Genomic DNA, 14107 nt, shown 5'->3' on the forward strand with positions numbered 1-14107 from the left:
TACACACACTTAGTCACACAAGCAAATGTTTACAAAACTGCATAGACTATTGCTTAACAAAGGTCATTTATCTTTACCAAAACAGTTTCACATATTTCTCTTTAAAACAAGAAAAGCTGCGCATATCCTATACAGTCAAACAGTACATCCATTACAATTGCAAGAGCTACATGAAAAAAGAAAAATCATTCGAAATTAACAACGTGACGAGATCCAGCTGATGAATTCTTTTAAAAAGCGTCACCTCTCATGTCTCTTCCCTGTTTTCTGCACTGTATAAACAGAAGAATAGACAACAGCCATTTGTAGTGTCAGCCATTTTCAATTAAACTAAGTATGTATTGATTGGTACATAGTATCCATATTGGGACTGATGCTGGCCTAAGTCTCTGGATTGGTATTTAATTTGATTTTGGTAAAGTGCTTTGCCATACTTAATTCCTTTACCCTAGCATTCTTAACAACATAATTGGTCAATGTGATAAGCAGCAGTTGATGCTTTCTTCAATATCTCAAGTAAAATAGATCAGAAGAGTTGCATTTGATTAAATTAGACTTTAAATAATGTTCATTCCAAACTCTAGAGTTATAAAACAATGAGATAAAGCAGTCAGAACAGAATATAATTTGCCCTTATATATAATTAACTTACGCTGCTTGTTGAAGCGTAGCCTGGATCTGCCAGCGTCGCTGATCATTTATGGGGTAAAAGTAGAAGAACGCCATTCCTACTAGTAGCAGACAGATGGGCACCGGGGCAAACAGCATGTGCAATGTAGTGATCACTCTTGAGTCATGCCTACAAGCACCTGGCTGGTACCCTGCAAAGCTGAGAAGGTGATGTGTAGGTTATGTATTTCATGTGCTTTCAAACAGTGATTTTCTCCTTCCCTACTATCTTCCAGCTGTTGTCTAAATTCTATAATGATTAATTAAGAATAACAATGACCTCACTGGTTAGCTTTATAGCATTTATGGCAGATCTACAGTAGTTAAACAATTAAAAACAGAATTTCTACCCGAGTAGCTAATAAATGAAATAAAAAGGCTACAAAAAACATTAAATCATCTAATTGGCAGCTTTGGTGAAGTTGCTGGATAGTTAAGTGCTATAGCAAAATATACATAAGCCTATGTTGTCAGATAGTTTAGGTTATAGGATCCAAGGCAGATGCAAAAAGAGCAGGGGAGAAAAGCTGTGCAGAGCCGATTCAGGGAGCCGATGTGCGCGGAGGGTGAGGATGCCGAGCCGGAAGTTGGGGCGCGTTCAGCGCAAACGGAAACCGATTAAGAACAACAACCGCAGAGCCGAGCCGAGCCGGAAACCGGAGGACAGAATGGTCAGGTCAGAAACAAAAGAACAAACGAAACAGAGACTACGCTGGAGAGTGATCAGGGCAAGCCTAAAGACAATCTGGCACTGTCTGGAGGATTCAGGCGTCCTTATAAGTGCCAGAAAATTAGACGCCATATCCGTGCAGCTGGTTGGGAGGGGGCGTTTCCTCGGTGATTGAGGCGGTGATGCCTTCAGTGCTCAAGCGGGCTGACATATGTTTGCTAAAGCTTGTTGCATCATACAAAAAAGACTTGAGGCTGTCAATTCCTGCCAAAGGTATTTCAACTAAGTATTATATATACACACACCGACCAGGGATAACCTTATGCCGTTATTATTGTGCTACAGGACCACACAAGCCAGCCTTCACTCCCCACATGCATCACTGAGCCTTGACCTCACTGGTCTGTGTATATATACAAGCTTCCGTGTGAGCCACCATGAAATAGTAATTAAAGCCTTGTAATGAATAAAATGAATCCTTACTGAAGTGCAAGTGTAGAAACACCGTGTGACACACCTCCACCAAGCTTGTTAAAAAATACATAGCAAGCGTAAAACATGGGCTCCAGATCAGTGTATGATGGGTTCTTCACCTTAAAGTCATCCACCACATCTGGTAGCATTGACCTGCAAATAAACAAGATAATACTATAAAATAATAAAAGAACCAGTACTGCGATTTTTCTTTACCATTATCAGATATCAAGTAATTTTCACAGATGGCAAATGGCAGGCATGAAAACACACAATAATGATAAGGTATTTACTATAATGTCATTTATTTTAGCAAAGAACTACAAAATGGAACACTATTATTTTACCAATATGTTTTCTTTTCATTTTGTTTTTAGATTATTGGGCTTCCTGTGAGAATATGAAAGTTTATATAAATCCCAGAGTGAACTCACCAGGGCAGTAAATAAAGGGATCCGAGACTGGCACCAGCCAAAATGGACAAGATGACAAAGATGAGAAAATTTGTCTTTATGATAGATATCATGATGAGAACAGGAATATACATCTAAACAGAAATAAGAAAACAAAAAGGTGATTTAGTTTATAATGTGTTAAAATGTGATGTAAGTTTACCCATATGTACAAAACATTAAAAAAAACTAACACAGAAAAGTAGAAAATGCAAATATTAGAATCAAACAAATCATAAGCACAATAGCATATCCAAAAGTACAGTCGCAATTTTAAGAACAACAAACACAATAGTAGTTGTGTCTCTAAATTCACAGTTATATTTCTTCTGTGTTTTTGGTAGGTTTAAGTGTATGGCCCTTATGAACCATTTTACGATTAACCTTATTTTTGAAATATTTTTCAAATAAGGTACTGTGTAATATCGACTTTGTTATGTACACTTGGGCATAGAATAGAAGACAATCTCACTGTTAGTCCAATGAAGATGGTGGTCTTCTTGCCCAGCCGGACCAACAGTATCTGCCATAATGGAATGGACAAAGTGGCTGCTGCCTATTCACAACATAATAGATTTAGTTTTAATTAATAATGTGGAATTATTGATTAAGAACAACACACTGGATATTTATGTAGTATTTTGGTCTGATAAGCTGCACACATAATCACTTAGAAAAGTTTATATATATATATATATATATTTTTTTTTTTTTAGCAAAAGCACTACCTCCATGCTTGACTATAGGATGGATAAAATAATAAAATATTCCAAGGGTAAATAATGTAAGTTCTCTCTGTGGAATAAGTAACAACTGACCTAATATTACCACCTTCTATTTTTGGCTTATGATTATTTTATATAGGCTTGGCCCTACAATACCTCAACACCACAGACCTAAACCATAACACAAGCAATGCAAAATGCTCAGGCCCAAGTCCTGAATGTGTAGACAAAAACAGAGAAGGGTGAACATGCAGGCCTGCTATTACGTCTAGAACACGTGACATTGGGTAAAACCATATCAAACTCAAAGCAAAGGAACTGCATACTAGTCCCTCTCTAAATATCACGTTATTTCTGCCTTTCAAAACATACTAAACCTGTCTATTTCACACACATACACACACACACACACACACACACACACACACACACACACACACACACACACACGCACACACACACCAGAATAAATATGTCTAGGCTATAGGACACTTTACCTTAAGGGTTTAAAAAGTTCAACCAAAGGCTTAACATTTATCAACACATGTGGAACACCTGGCTTTGAGATCAAAAGGTGAAATAAAGACAATATGAATTTCCTTCACTTGATTTCGTGTGTAATTCGTATTGCGTTTGGATTTAGATTTGCATTATCGTGTGTAATGATTCTCACATTTTGTGTATAATTCATTGTATCCGTGCTAACTCTGAGTAAAATGCCTCCTCTCTACAAATGTAAATGTAAGCCTGGTAAAATTACTACAGAGGCAGAGCATTTACCAGTAATATAAGTACAAGGTGCTGGAAGTAAGTTCCCATTCCAGCTGCATATGTACAGAAGAGAGCGAAGTTTCCTTGGCCCATCTAAAACAAACAAACAAACAAATATGAGAGATATGTGCTAGCAACTTGGATTATCATTATAATAGCATACAATTTATAGTAAACAACCATATAATATATATTTACAGTAAATTACTTTAATATCTCAACATTGTATTGAAAGGAGCATAATACAGTATGCCTGCTCATTTGGCTGATGCAGGATATAACTGAGGCTAAGATTAAGTATCTTGTCCAAACATGATAGTGCTGGGATTAACTACTACATCACCACAACAATACCACTACTAGCTTGCACTGATGCAAATATTTCTACCACTCAATTTATTTCACCAAAGACTGCATTGAATCAACAAAAGCTACTTGTGGTGGCTCAGTGCTTATGGTTTCCATTCAGCAATAAGAGTGGTAGTCTGTTCAAATCATCAACCAAACTTTATTAGAATTTAAGCAAGATCTTCTGTTTAGTTGCACCCTGTGTCAACTGAAAGAGTAAATAAACGTTTAATATATTATGCTATAATATGTACAATATAATATAACATTACAGTACTGCACATGTTTTACAAATGCTTCTAACCTGAAAAGCGACTGAAGAAAAGAGAAATCCAAGCACAAGTCGCACATATGGATTATGTCTCACAATCATTTTCATACTGGTTAGGTATGACACTTGTATTCGGTCCAGCCTACTCAATGGTGCTGATAAAGAAACAGATGCACATCATTATATATATATATATATATATATATATATATATATATATATATATATATATATATATATATATATATATATATAATTTCCCATAAGACAAGATGAATACAAACTATGAGAGATGTTTAGCACAGCAAACACAATTGACTGATTGATACATTAAAAAAAATGTATACCTTTACTTACCCAATTGCTCCTTCACACCCAGGAACAGCACACAGCAGCACAGGAAGTAGAGCGCACCTAACACCAATGCAGCAATCAAATAAGCTCTTTTCTGTAGGATTACAACACACACCGCCACTCTTTAAGTCTAAGACTTTTGTATAAATGACCCAAATATAAATTTATTTTAATTTTAATTATTTTTGAAAGAAGACACTAAAAATACTAATTTATAGAATCTAACTTACATGTGTGAACCATACATCTTAAACTAACCTAATAATGGTATCATTTGTTCTAAATTAAAATGATCTTGAGGATCATGATTAAATTGAAACCACTGAAAAAAAGCTTGTCTCTGTTTAAAACAAAACATGAACCTGTTTTTTTTTTCTAAATAAAACAAAATTGATTTCTGTTTGTTTCATTCATAAATCATTTTTTAAACTATGTCATTTCCACTTACTTCCACATTGTTTTGTATTTTGCATTGATACATGAATGTCTATGAAAGTCAATTAAGTCCATTTAAAGAATGAATATTTATGAAACAACCATAATTCATAATATGCATTGCAGATTTTTTTTTATTTCTTTTACAGGTAATATATGTTCACACTGTACTTTTCACATGCTGATAAATATAAAAAAAACTGTTCTTAAATTGATTTTGGTGGGTAAAAAAAGATGTGCTGCCCCGTGGCAGTGTGTTTCTGTATTGTTTATGTTGTTTTTTTTTTCATATTGCAATTATTTGTTTCTGGTTCGTTAAATAAAAGATTAGCACCCACCTCACTCAACAAATGTTGTATATGTAAATAACATAAAAAAGCACCTTGTGCTGATGCTATTGAAATCTGGTGGCAGTGTATACAAACTTAATTTTTCAGTTGTAGCTGAAGAAAAGTTCTTCTTTCTGTTTTAGGAACAGTACCTTATGTAAAATATGTACTATGTGCATTTCTCACTGTATCCTGCAGTGTGTTCGTAAAAGGAGAGGTAGAGTTCTGGTACAGTGCAGATGAGTAGTTTCCATTGAATGCATTGCTTTCATTCAGCTCACTGCATGCGTGTGCTTTTTTAGCATGATACACCCCCACAATTTGTCCCTGAATGGTGGCTCCTGCCAATGTGGCAAACATTTCCATTCCCATCCCTACAGGATGAACAGTGTGAAGGAAAGAAGAGATAAAAAGGTAGGACAACAAAAATACAGATTAACATTTTTTTGCTAATGTAAGCTAATTTGATCTTTACAAATATAAATTTTCTGGCAATCATGAGTAACCATATATCCAAAATAAATATAAACAAATATTATTATATATAGTTTCGATGGAGCAGAGTGGCATATCTCTAGAACTATGCAAATCAGCTGAGCAGAACATTCCCTCCTCATCACAGGAAACAGGAAATATCTTGTACATTAACTGGTGTTTCATAGAAACCTGCCCATTTATTTACCTCTAAGTCATTTACACTGAAGAATCCCACTTCTATTTGAAATATTGCTTTACCTATTTTTAGAATGACACATTAAAGTTGTAGCTTGTTGTAGACACAAAGTAGCTATCAGTGTAGATTTTCACATGTACTCCATGGAAATGCCTTGTAGGTTCCATTAACATAGCAGTATGTGGATATGCGATTCTACATTATCCTGAGTGTGATTTAACCCCATTTCTTCACCTGGTTGTCAATTCTCCCTCACCATCAAGCCCTCATTTATTGTATGACACCCAACAACAAGGAAGATTGAGGCAAGCACATGTAAAGTCATGTTCTGTTAATGAATTAAATGCACTTTTTTGCCATACATCTAATTTCAATTGCACTTGAAAAATGATTGAGGATGCGTCTTACTGTAGCCAGTTGCAGAGTCTCTGTCTTTTTGGTCACCACCCAAAAACATGTTTAGAGAAGTGTAGGGCACATGGTAACACTGAGAGAGAAAAAAATCAAAACAGTTTACGTAAATCATGAAAGCAATGTGCAGCAATTCCTGCTGCTCTTGTTATTTCGATTAGATTAGATTAGATTAGATTAGATTAAACTTTATTGTCATTGTGCAGGGTACATGTACAGAGCCAATGAAATGCAGTAACTTATGCAGTAATTTAAACAAGCATGCAGACCATGTGCATTAAACAATTTTTTTTAAATGTCTTTGGAAACAAACTAAATTTCACTTTTACTAGCAGAAATTATATTCTAGCAGACAATTACTTTTAATAGTGGTGGCAATGTGGAAGCAACAAGGGGCTTCACCAATAATGTCTTTTTTTTAACAATGTTTTAACAATGTTTATTTAAAAGACGTGACCAAAAAATAGATACATCCACAGCCATAGACATCAGTAGAAAGTAGAAATCTCTGAGGAAGCTCTGTAGAAAGTATAGCAAGAGGATCAATAACAAGCATGCTTATAATAATGGTCTTACACTCATTAATGTGTCAAAGAGACAGCACCAGCCTAAATACCAGCAAAAGCTGAAGGCAGGAGACATGTTTTCTTGGGGGGTGTACCACTGCATGATGTAAGAGATCACTCCCATTGGCATGGAGTACACAATCCTAGTAGAAGAGAAAATGTACAGCAAAACAATGCACGCAAGAAGGTTTACAAGAGACAACACTAAAGTATTAGGATTAGAAATATAATGAATGCTTAAAGGGGAAAATTGGGAGTACAATTAAGTCTTTGTCATCAATACTCAGTCAGTACAAAGTTCCTTTTGCAGAGTCTTTAGCAATACATATTGTATATTTTGAAACAAAGTTTCAAAAATTTTTATTAAAATAAAAATTAATTATCCTGTTATGTATCGTGATTATTATTACTAAAAGTACTCAATTTAACCTCTTGGTTTTACATATGTTGAGTTAACTAAACCCAGTGAAGCATAAACCTATAATGGGTTGTACATGCATAATGTGCTAATTACATAAAATATCAGGGTGTGTGCTATTTTATGTAATAAACACTTATTTCAATCTAAAAAATCTTAAAAATTGTATGCTCAATAAAGAATTACATCATCGATAGCTTTCTGCATTTTACATTTGCTGATCTTAAATAGAAAAAAAAATATGGCAACATTAATTTTAATATGTTTGATATAATGCCACATTTATTTTCGGCCTATGCCCTTCAGTCAATTTTAATCTTTGCCTTTTTATAGACAAAGGTTTGGGTACCTCTGCTATAGAGTAATGTAAATCGAAGGAAACAGAGATAAACATTTCAGTTAAGTCTTGCTTATGTGCTTCATCCTATCTTATACCTTACCAGGGAATAAGCTTTCCTAAGCGAGTTTGTCCACTCTTGCTGACCATGTAGCCCACTAAAGGGTCTGTAATCGCATCCCAGGCTTGACAAAGGAAAAGATTTACAGACACATAGAAAGGCGTCATCTGAAATATAGAATATAAATGATGCTGAGTTTGAGAAAAATGGCAGCATAAAGTCATAGTATATCATAATGCAAACTTCATTTTATATGTTTTAAAGCTTTTTCTGTTGGAAATATATATTCTGTAATTAATAAAGAGTAAGACATGAGCACAGTCATCCCATATTGTAATTCTTAAATAAAGAAATTTGGAACAGCAAGAACATTTATGAGAGTCAAAGTGAGCAAAGAAGGGCATTAATTAGTGAGGCAACCAAAAACCTGAGAGTCACTATAGTTTAGCCCACTTTAACGCACCCTTTAATATATCCTGGGTATTCATGTGTCGGGCCAGTCTGCCGCAAAGCCCAGATTGGCGGACTGTTGCAGTAATCTTTAATAATGTAAAAATATTTGGTTAAAAGCTTGAATCTTGAGTAATTATTTTTGTTTACCAAAAATTCTTTTAAAATGGATTGGCCTGTGTTAACGAGCTCTCTGGACTACTAATTCCCACAGGAAAAAAAAAAAACTGATCTTAACAGGATGCCAAATGCTAAATATCTAGTGCCAAATACCTAGCTGAAATGATAATTGATAAAATGATAAAATGAAAACCTAGCTAGAACTAATAATGCTGCAAATTTGCTCGGTTTCTTGGTATGTGACAGATTGCACCTTTCTAAAGCATCTACAGTGGCAGGAAGCGATTGCTATCTATGACACATCTAGATCAGTGATCAGCTTAGAAATGTAACAACAATTACACTGTTTTCTTATAATTATAGTGTTTGATATAACAGATTCAGTGAATGCCTACTGGATTAAAATTTTTGCTCGAAGGTTTTTATACATTATTTGTGCTGCCCATTCAAGTTATAGTGTTTACCATATTCAAAATACGAGGTAATACCGTTTCACCTTTCGGCTGATCAATGTTTCCGTGAGCAGCTTCTGGGAAATTTGAGGTCTGAGAATTTTTGTTAGTGTGAAAGCTAGAAGTGAGCAGGAAGTATGCCAGGCCAAGTGATAAAATATTGCATCATTTGCATTGTGAGTCACATTTGGCAGTCTTTACACCACATTCACCGAACAACAGATTTCATAGACAAGTGTTATATTCAGACAGGAGTTTTGATACAGTGTCTGTATTAAAAAGTGACATATAAAGATCTGACCTGCACAATATCCAGCAGGAAGATCTGCATGAAAAAACCTTTGGCATTAATTGTCATTTGATAGGGCATGCCTCCAATGGCATAGCACAGTTTCCTACTAAGTGGAATGTCTGGCTCTTTCTGCAAAGAAACAAAATCGGAGCAGCATGTCAAATCTGGATTTATTTCAGTGCTGTTTACAAATACATGGTGTAGTAGTGGTAGTAATGACATTTACTGTAGTATCATTCAATCATAACACAGAAAGACAAAAAGTTATACAGAGCATAGAATGGTTTCAAATAGGAGCATATGACGTGATACATTTCAAATGATATCAAAAATCACTTCAAAATACTATTTCAATTATCTGTTTATCGATTTATTCTTAGGGAATTCAAATTTTTTGTTGTTTTATTCTAGGAAATTCTTGTCATGCACTCCAGGTAATTACTTTACTCTTGTGAAAAAGTAATTAGTTGAAAGAAAGTTGAAAGCAAAATCTCAAAACCATTTTAGTTGTAAATTAGATTTGTGTGGTTGATTTCAACCAACCCTGTAGTGTAAATGGCAGGTATACTGCACCTTACAATCGGAGAGATGTACTAAACAAAATACTTCACATTCCTATGGATACACAATGCCACAATTGAATACAACAGAAAATCCTTAGCTACTAGGGAAAAAAAACTTGCTGAGATAGAAGGAGAGTGATCATGATTTAACAATATGAAAGACACTAAACAGAACCCACTGCTCAACAGGGAAAACAGCAAAACTCATCTCGCATTTTCTAAAAAGCTTTTCAGGAAACATTTTATTGACAAATGATTCAAGAATAAAATAGTGCACATCTCCCTATGCCTGGTGTAAAGCAAGATGAAGCTAAAATGTTTAGGAGTTAATGTCATGACTCGAACCCAAAAGAATTGCCTGAATGGGCCAAGAATTCTCAAGAAAGATTTACACATATAAGCCTCTGACTGCAGTCATTGAGGTGGTCCAACCAGATGTTACCAGATGTTAGATTTATAGAGGCATTTTATTTTGAATTTTAATATATTGGTGGGTGTTTATTGATTATATGGTAATTCCAACCATACATAATTTTTTTTTTTTTTACAAAATTGCGTTTATGGGTTATTTAAGTTTTTTTGTGTAGTATCTAAAATTTTAAACCATAATAAGGACACCAAATAAAGCATACACAATTTTTCCAGAGTATGTTTTGGTCAAATGTCAGCTGGTCAGCTGTGCAAAGTGTTTTTGAATCAGTATGAGGTTAAGAATGATGAATGAAGTTACCTGTTGGATGTAGTTTGGTTCATCAGCACAAGCGATTGCTGCGCGCTGTGTGTGAGAGTCCATTGTCATCTTTGCGAGCCTTTGGAACAGATGTCACTTGCAAACCCTTTGCAATTTGCAGGGAAAGAAGCTGCTCCTTTGGACGGTTAATCCTGTGCCACTGAATCACGTTATAATGGCTTCTTTGGTAAAACACCCAGCTCAAAAAAAAAAAAAACGCGAAAGGGAAAATAAACACTCGATGGGTTTGACTTATTTGCACACTACCGGTGTGTATGCAAACTGAAACCCTAAAGCAAAGCAAGGGTTGATTCTCCACGAAGTGAGGAAATGCACCCTGAAGTCATTGTTTCTGTCCTACTTAGTCTACGCCCTCTTATTCTACCCCATTTACAAGAATAACGGGATTATCCCTGGTTTTTAAATCCACAAAGCCATTCAACTGGTGCACATTTTCCAATTAAAGTTCATTAACCTGAACCCAACATAGTAAATCAGGATCCTAACTTACACATGAAAAGTGCATCAAATAATGCATTCTTGTCCAATAGAAGTTCCCACTGTCCAATCTCACAATGCCCATGTGGTTAAAAGGGCTAATCTAATCAGCCTATTATGTGTCAGGAGTACAGTATAAACATTTCTTAGGTGCAAGTCAAGGGCTTCAGTACATTTTTATATCCAAGATCCGAATAGGGGTGAAAAAGTGTTATCTCTGTGATTTTAGCATAAATGTTGGTATCAAATGGCCCTGTTTGAGTATTTCTTAACCTGCTGAGCTCTTTCGCACACAACGATTCGGGAGTTTGCACAGAATTGTGCAAAAAAAAAAAAAAAAAAAACAGTTCTGCAGGTGGAAATACATTGTTAATAAGACAGATCAGAGGAAAATGCCCAGATTGGTTTGATCTGCCAGAAAGGATATAGAAATATAATTAGTCTTTGCAAATGATCCATCTGTAACTTATATGGCCACATCAAGTTCCACTCATGTCATGAACAGAAAGCTGAAACTATCATGGGCACAAAATGGTTGGCAAAATGGTCGATCATCTGACGTTTTACCAGTCTTTATCTGTTCAGGTTTTGTTTGAGTATCCGCCCATGATAGCCTCAGATTGCTGTTCTTGGATGTTTTGAGTGAAACATGTGGCATAACTATATAGCTGAGTCGGATGAGGAAATTAAATTAAAGCTTGATAAAAAAAAATACAGGGGTTGCTTTTGTCAATACTGTTTTCTCGCAAACTGAATTTTTGTTAGTGAGAAACTCATTGGAATCTGGATGTTGATGTTAACAAGTTTCAATGATAGCTGCTGGTGTCCAGTAGATTTCAACATGTGATATACCGTGAGGAAAATAAGTATTTGAAGACCCTGCTATTTTGCAAGTTCTCACACTTAGAAATCATGGAGAGGTCTAAAATTGTCATCGTAGGTGCATGTCCACTGTGAGAGACATAATCTAAAAAAAATCCAGAAATCACAATGTATAATTTTTTAACTATTTATTTGTATGATACAGCTGCAAATAAGTATTTGAACACCTGAGAAAGTCAATGTTAATATTTGGTACAGTAGCCTTTGTTTGCAATTACAGAGGTCAAACGTTTTTCACCAGGTTTGCACACACTGCAGGAGGGATTTTGGCCCACTCATCCACACAGATCTTCTCTAGATCAGTCAGGTTTCTGGCCTGTCCCTGAGAAACACGGAGTTTGAGCTCCCTCCAAAGATTCTCTATTGGGTTTAGGTCTGGAGACTGGCTAGGCCACACCAGAACCTTGATATGCTTCTTACAGAGCCACTCCTTGGTTATCCTGGCTGTGTGCTTCGGGTCATTGTCATGTTGAAAGACCCAGCCTAGACCCATCTTCAATGCTCTAACTGAGGGAAGGAGGTTGTTCCCCAAAATCTCGCAATACATGGCCCCGGTCATCCTCTCCTTAATACAGTGCAGTCACCCTGTCCCATGTGCAGAAAAACACCCCAAAAGCATAATGCTACCACCCCCATGCTTCACAGTAGGGATGGTGTTCTTGGGATGGTACTCATCATTCTTCTTCCTCCAAACACTTTTAGTGGAATTATGACCCAAAAGTTCTATTTTGGTCTCATCTGACCACATGACTTTCTCCCATGACTCCTCTGGATCATCCAAATGGTCATTGGCAAACTTAAGACTTGCCTGGACATGTGCTGGTTTAAGCAGGGGAACCTTCCGTGCCATGCATGATTTCAAACCATGACGTCTTAGTGTATTATCAACAGTAACCTTGGAAACGGTGGTCCCAGCTCTTTTTAGGTCATTGACCAGCTCCTCCCGTGTAGTTCTGGGCTGATTTCTTACCTTCCTTAGGATCATTGAGACCCCACGAGGTGAGATCTTGCATGGAGCCCCAGTCCGAGGGAGATTGACAGTCATGTTTAGCTTCTTCCATTTTCTAATGATTGCTCCAACAGTGGACCTTTTTTCGCCAAGCTGCTTGGCAATTTCCCCGTAGCCCTTTCCAGACTTGTGGAGGTGTACAATTTTGTCTCTAGTGTCTTTGGACAGGTCTTTGGTCTTGGCCATGTTAGTAGTTGGATTCTTACTGATTGTATGGGGTGGACAGGTGTCTTTATGCAGCTAACGACCTCAAACAGGTGCATGTAATTTAGGATAATAAATGTAGTGGAGGTGGACATTTTAAAGGCAGACTAACAGGTCTTTGAGGGTCAGAATTCTAGCTGATAGACAGGTGTTCAAATACTTATTTGCAGCTGTATCATGCAAATAAATAGTTTAAAAATCATATATTGTGATTTCTGGATTATTTTTTTTAGATTATGTCTCTCACAGTGGACATGCACCTACGATGACAATTTCAGACCCCTCCATGATTCCTAAGTGGGAGAACTTGCAAAATAGCAGGGTGTTTAAATACTTATTTTCCTCACTGTATATATATATATATATATATATATATATATATATATATATATATATATATATATATATATATATATATATATATATATATATATAAAATGATGAAAATAAGAATGCTTTTAAAAATAGCAGTGTTAATCAATATTTGGTGTGACCGCCCATTGTCTGCAATGCAGCTTCAATTCTTCTAGGTACACTTGCACACATTTTTTGGACTTAAAAAGTTAAAATCTCACCACCACTAAGCCGCCACTGCTGGGCCCTTTAACAAGGCCCCTAAACCTCCCCTGCTCAGATATTAGTTTCTCTGGATAAGGGTGTCTGTCAAATGACATAAATGTAAAACTCAGCTGGCAGGTTGTTCCAAACTATCTAAATTCTCTTTACCTTTCAAGTCTTACCTTTGGACACTTTGTACATTTGCACAAAGTGTGCAAAAGTTAGAATTAAAAGCTAGACGGTGGTCACACCAAATATTGTTTTGATTTAGTTTTTTCTTCTGATCTCTCACTTTGCAATTTTTATATTGATAAAAATATACTATTAAAATATATATATATATATATGTGAAAGGTTCATGAAGAGTTATTACTGTGTTATTACT

General features: G+C 35.7%; 1 protein-coding gene across 2 annotated transcripts; it reads right to left on the reverse strand.

The window, feature by feature from the left end:
• Positions 1–10779, reverse strand: LOC310741837 (sodium-dependent lysophosphatidylcholine symporter 1-like). Of its 2 annotated transcripts, XM_083570196.1 has the most exons (14): positions 10572–10779; positions 9288–9407; positions 8007–8131; positions 7159–7291; positions 6580–6658; positions 5685–5872; positions 4738–4828; positions 4414–4535; positions 3771–3854; positions 2738–2821; positions 2248–2360; positions 1823–1966; positions 653–829; positions 1–272 (listed from the first exon to the last, which is right to left on the reverse strand). In XM_083570196.1, the coding sequence occupies exons 1-14, from the start codon at positions 10638–10640 to the stop codon at positions 248–250; spliced, it is 1554 nt and encodes a 517-aa protein (XP_083426322.1). In that variant the 5' UTR covers positions 10641–10779; the 3' UTR covers positions 1–247. The 2 variants fall into 2 exon arrangements, with proteins under 2 accessions (XP_083426322.1, XP_083426323.1); XM_083570197.1 differs by lacking the exons at positions 7159–7291; positions 8007–8131.
• Positions 10780–14107: the final 3328 nt, after the last annotated feature.

Source organism: Silurus aristotelis (genome assembly GCF_946808225.1).
Source record: "Silurus aristotelis genome assembly, chromosome: 19".
NCBI classification, from domain to species: Eukaryota; Metazoa; Chordata; class Actinopteri; order Siluriformes; family Siluridae; genus Silurus; species Silurus aristotelis.